Below are 6,000 nucleotides of genomic sequence, written 5' to 3'. Positions count from 1 at the left end.
TGTCTTTGACACAAAATACACTATCAGAATTCTGCTGTAGTCTGCGTGTTTGCATGCGGAATTGGGGGAAACCAAAATATTCAGTGCCACGCTGAAAGCCAGGAAATGTTTACACGGCGGGCTCAACTGAATGCCCATGAGCACCATCTTTCCTGTGTACAGAGCAAACTGACGCAGTTCTGTAGCCTTCCATCGGTCCACTTCCTCCAAGTTCCATGGCTTCCTGCTAAAGCAACTTGGAATAGATTTTCTCAAACAAGCCAGTCTTTTGCTGATCTCTTGAACCTGTCCAGCAGACAGTCTGACCTGCCTGTTTCCCCTCACCCATTCCACCAACGCATCACACCTAAACAAGCTTGGTGCATGTAGTCATTGGGAATAATTTTCCCCATAACAATGGGAAGTAGCAGATATGGGGGAAACCATAAGCCCCTGTTTCCTTAGTGGCCCTCTCTCTTCTTTAACATCTTGTTTGTCCGCAGGATGTTTCTAGCCTCAGGGTATGTTACACAGCCATCCACCCATTGCCCTGGCTGTGTACATTTGTCATATCCATTATATCTGGTGTAGATTGATTGCTTTGACCACTGCCTTGGCAGGAGTCGTACATTTTTTTTCCCCTTTATTTAACCAGGCAAGCAAATTAAGAAAAAAATTCTTATTTTCAAGTGCAGCCTAGGGGGGTAAGGGGAGGGCGGGAGCTGAGATGAAAAAGAACAAAGTTATATAAATACACAAAAAGACATTAAAACACAATACAAAAGATAAAACAATTAATCAAGTAATTCAAACAGTCAGTATGCCTGAAGGAGGACTAAAGACAAGTGCAGGATTCGGTTGTACTTAATAAAAGATGTAGTTTGAAGGTGGAGATGGAGGTGAGAACAGAAAGTTTAAGGGTTTTTTGTAAGGTGTTCCAGTCAGAGGCTGCAGCGAACTGGAAGGCATTGCGCCCAAAGGTGGTGCAGACTTTGGGGATGGAGAGATTGATGAAGGCGCTGGATCTTAGAGTGGGGGCAGGTTGTGAGAGGTGCAGAAGAGAGGAGAGGTAGGGAGGAGTAATAGATGTGCAGAAACCAGTGATGGAGCCGTCTGGTGTGAAGGGAGGTCCAGTCTACCAGGTTATAGATGTCGCAGTGGTGATTGGTGAAAGGAGCCCAAGTTACAAAATGGATGGGGGAATGATGGAGTGGGTCCAGTTTTCTGAAAGTAGAGTGAGGTGCGATTCTATAAATGGTGTCACCGTAGTCGAAAATGAGCAGAATGGTCATTTTGACGAGTGTGTGTTTGGCTGCACGGGTGAAGGAGGTCTTGTTCCGGTAGAGAAAGCTCAGACAAGCTTTGACTTTTGACTGTAGGTGTTTGATGTGGGTGGAGAAAGAGAGGGACGAGTCCAACCAGAGGCCAAGGTATTTGTAACTGGATACGAAGTCTAGTTCAGAGCAGTCGGCGCAGAACAATTTTCTGACATACAAAATTTTCAGCTTTTGGGTTTACGTGCACTTTTAGTATGAATCCTACACGCTTTTTAATAAATTAGGCCCCTGGACATTTAGCGGATAACACCACCCAAAACTCTCTATATCAAACCATTCAAAAGTTATGGCAGAAAGTAGGAACTATCAAATATGGACCAATCAGATGAAGGGGGTGCGCGCTCGTCGCCACGGTAACGCTTTTGACCTTGATCTCGTTTTTATTTTCGTTTTTCTTCCGACGAAATTAGGGCCTTTTTGCCCCCCTAAACATGCCCCAAAAGTCACAAAATTTTGCACAGAAGCCAGGCCTGGCGAAAAATTCGTGGCCTAATGGCTCAACAGCGCCCCCTAGAAAAATTCGTGCCTCAAGCCCCACGATACGGTTTGACGTACATGCACGAAAATCGGTACACACCTGTATCATGTCACAACTTAAAGAAAAGTCTCTTGGCGCCATGGCCGAAACCGAACAGGAAGTCGGACATTTTGAATTAATCGTGTAATTGTGCCGCAATTTATTTCTTCGGCCTTTTCTTCGCCCGAACCATAACGTGCACCCAGGTGTGTTGTACATCAAAATGTGCGTTTCCATCCTGCGACGATGGGCATTACTTTTCTCAGTCAAAAGCGTTACCGTGGTGACGACAGACGCCAAAAAGCGCACCCCCCCTTCATCTGATTGGTCCATATTTGATAGTTCCTACTTTCTGCCATAACTTTTCAATGGTTTGACATAAAGAGTCATGGTGGTGTTATCGGATTTAGTTTTGAGTCCTTGACCTTTATTGGTGAAAATTGCCCGTTAATCGCTGCTTGCAGCGATTAATATTGACTCACAGGAAGCAGTGAGTCAATATTTCCTCAGAACAAAGCAATGAATAAGCTTTGCTTCAGGTCTGGTTCTGGTACAATTACAAAATAATAAACTAAAGAAAATGGGGCTTTCTGGGAAAGCTAAAGAAAATGGATGGCATGAAAAGTTACACATTTTCACCCTAACACATGGCATTTATGATGAAAGCAGGAGAGAAGTGCAGCAGAACAGATCAGAGGATGTAAGAAATAATGTTGCAGGAACCAGAATTGACTATCCTTTCTACAAAAACAGCTCATGTTATGCAAAAAAAAAGAACAAGTTATAAAAACGCAGTTGGTCCCGATTAATGGTGCAGTTAAATAGATAGATTGTGATGTTAACTTGCATCTGTAAATGAGTAGTTAGGTTTTATTTCCTGTAACTGAACTTTGACTCCTTCATTGCCATTTCTTGGAAGTGAAAGTAACTTTGTTCTTCAGTATAAAAGATAAGGCTCAATACTGTGCTGGCATTAGCAGGAGGGTCGCACCCTTCTCTTCTTCTCTTCCTTGCTACACCCGCAACTTAAGAGAACATATTTTGAGGTTTTTGTTTATTCCTCAGTTATTTGCAACGACACATCTTCAATGTGAAAGGTCTTTCTTAAGGTAGGTAATTGTTCAGTTTGTATGTTCTCCTTTGTTTGATCTTATCTTGCAAAGGTTTAATTGACTTAATTACTGACAATGTACACATATTACTATTGCTAATTATTTCATGTTTTTTTTAATTTTTGCTTAGAGAAAGGTTTGAAAACAGAACAAAATACAAAAAGAGGACCCAGAAAAATGTTAGAATTTATTCCTTTCAGTTGAGTTAAAGAGCTTTCTCAATTATGAAGGAGGTCAGTAGCAAATAAACCATTATTAAACACAACAGCCTAAAGCATTAATTACCTTACAGGGGATATTTGTTTTAAGTGCATCTTTGAAAACAAATACCGATCTATTAAATGGAGAAATGGAATATACAGGACTGTCTCAGAAAATTAGAATATTGTGACCTTAATCTTAAACTGTAAGCCATAATCAGCAATATTAAAATAATAAAAGGCTTGCAATATTCCAGTTGATTTGTAATGAATCCAGAATGTATGACATTTCTGTTTTTTTAATTGCATTACAAAAAATAAAGAACTTTATCACACTTTATAATATTCCAATTTTCTGAGACAGTCCTGTAACCAGTAAAGTAAGGTACATTAAAGTATAGGCCATGTGTCACTTGTTTTAATTATTTGTTTGCAGTATGTTGAGTTATTCAAGTAATTCTCTAATGCCTGCACAAGCATTTTGATAGATACATATTTCATTGCAGGCGATTGTCATTCCGTCCCCAACTAAACTAAATAATAATACTAAACTAAAATAATTCATGTTTGATTTCGGGTTAGGTTTTCATACACCACTCTGACTCTTCATGTCACAAAAACTACCATATTCCACTATTTTTAATTCCTTCCTATTACATTAATTTGGTTTCATTGAAGAAACGTGAGCTGAACAGATGTGTGCAGAAACTGAGCAGAGCAGAGTTTCATTATTAATGAAAATGTTAGTAGTTTTTCACCTTTCATAGCTTCAAAAAAATCTCCTCCTGCCTCTAACCACATGTAAATTTTCACTTAAATATGATCACAAATAATGTGTTTTCCCCTGATTCACTGTGTAAGTGGAGTTATCCAATCCCTACACTTGTTGATATAGAGAACGCCCACAACAGTGGAAATCCAGTCAGCGTTTTCACTGCCGCCAGCAGCTGCACCTACAAGCTCCCTGAACACGGTCACAGATAGATGTTCACGTCACGAGCCAGACAGAGAGCAGCCTCAGAAACTGACATGCATACAGTTAATGAAAAGCTACTTTCCTTTGCAATACATACTGTAAACCTTATTGCTGTTGTTGCATGGACTGAGCTGGAATGGCTGATTTTGTCACGTTTTTATATTGCAAAATTTAAATAAAGTTTAAAAAGAAAAAAGAAAACCCCCCCTAAGTCCCCCCTGTCTTTAAAACCTAGTGACGCCTCTGATTTGAAATATGGAGCTTTTATGGTATTCGATGGACATTCTCCATGTTAATGCTTCAGATTGTGTTTGGTGGATTATTTATTTGTTGCAACAATGCTTTTCTTATACTGTGATGTAATTCGTATGTGGTTTATCTGCATCTAAGTTCGTACAACTCTTAAAAAAGGTCTGGGCCCCTGATTTCCTGAACTGCTGATAACATCATCATTTACAACATCAGAGATATATGAACATACTACCAGGAACAGAAAAAAAACTGCTCAAGCTCTAGCTCCTAGGCCTGTGGTAGACGACCTTAACTCGAATATACACTATTTAGTTATGTTTATTTATTTTTATGTATTTATTTAGCACAATTTTTTTTTGAAAGCGCATCCGAAGTCCTCCATGCTTGTACAGAGTTCCACTCCCATCAACCACTGTGATGAAGTAACAATGATAATGTACAACAAATTCGAAAAAATATAAAATATAAACGTTTAAAATGTTATATGTAACAGGAACAGGAAATAACTGTATAAGGTTTATTGACAATAAGCATTGTTACAACAAAGAAATAATCTACCAAACACAAATTTCCTCACTTTTTGTGCCTATTTATTTGTATTATAGTTGATATAGTTGCTGTAATATTGCATAATTTACATTGTTTTATGTTACTTTTCTGTGGAACAGGTTTGATCCATCTGGACCAATGTGCCGGCATAACTGAGACTGTGACTTTAACAATGGATAACTCAGAGGGGGAAGAGGTAAAAGACACACAACACATGAACAATATATATTTTTATGTTGATTAATTTAATGAGAGGCAAACTTTTTCTACATTCATCAAGGATTTCTTTGATGCATCAGATTCCTTCATTGAGCCTCACAGTGATGAAGGAAATTCCTCTGCCTCGCTGCAGGCTGACTGTAAGCATGACTGATGGAATATAAGGACACATTTCAGAAAGATTTACAACTAAAAGCATCCTGTAATGTGAACACAGAGTATTGTTTTCTCCTCTGACAGATGTTCCTCCTCCAGAAGTAACAGTCCACCGTGTTGGCAGTGAGACAGTTTCTCTTGAGTTTGAAAGCAGCTCTTCCTCCGTTAGATACAAGCTTCATGTAGATTACAGCTGTAACACACAGAGAGACAGCGTGGACACTGACGACAGAGACAGTGTAGAGATTAAGGGATTAAACCCCGGGACTGAGTATACTTTCAACATCAAAAGGATATATGAAGATGGAACTGAAAGTAACACAACCTCTTTGTCTGTATTTACAGGTAAATCTGGCATAAAAATGTTATGTTTGAATGAAATTTGTACAAATTATGAAGGCATTCGTTTTCTTATTGCCAAGCACATACTGTAGGCAAATGTACATTTTACATTGATTTTGTTTAGTTTATTGTAAAGGCCTGTGGTATTTTGCAAAGAACATTATTTCCCATCACATATATGCCAAAAAAAACCCAACACCAAATCATTTATGACCGTAAATACAGTGAAACAATCACTTTGAACTCCAAGACTTGAATTGTGAAAAAACATATTGCTTTTACATTTTACTCTCACAGAACCAGTTCCTCCTACTGGGATAACAGTCTCTAACGTCACCAGTGAGTCACTGTCTCTGCAATG

The 6,000-nt window shown here is 38.9% G+C and overlaps 1 protein-coding gene across 1 annotated transcript in view; it reads left to right on the top strand.

The window, feature by feature from the left end:
• Positions 1-5,136: 5,136 nt before the first annotated feature.
• The window catches only part of LOC133420916 (interferon-induced very large GTPase 1-like), a 46,365-nt gene continuing 45,501 nt past the window's right edge, over positions 5,137-6,000 (top strand). Inside the window, exons 1-3 of the mRNA XM_061710799.1 lie at positions 5,137-5,157; positions 5,203-5,281; positions 5,382-5,642. Coding sequence (XP_061566783.1) covers positions 5,137-5,157; positions 5,203-5,281; positions 5,382-5,642 — 361 coding nt within the window. The remainder of the gene's footprint in view (positions 5,158-5,202; positions 5,282-5,381; positions 5,643-6,000) is intronic.

Source organism: Cololabis saira, chromosome 20 (assembly GCF_033807715.1).
Source record: "Cololabis saira isolate AMF1-May2022 chromosome 20, fColSai1.1, whole genome shotgun sequence".
In the NCBI taxonomy this organism is placed as follows: Eukaryota; Metazoa; Chordata; class Actinopteri; order Beloniformes; family Belonidae; genus Cololabis; species Cololabis saira.
The sequence above is the reverse complement of the archived record's forward strand: the minus strand, read 5'-3'. Positions and strand labels throughout refer to the sequence as shown.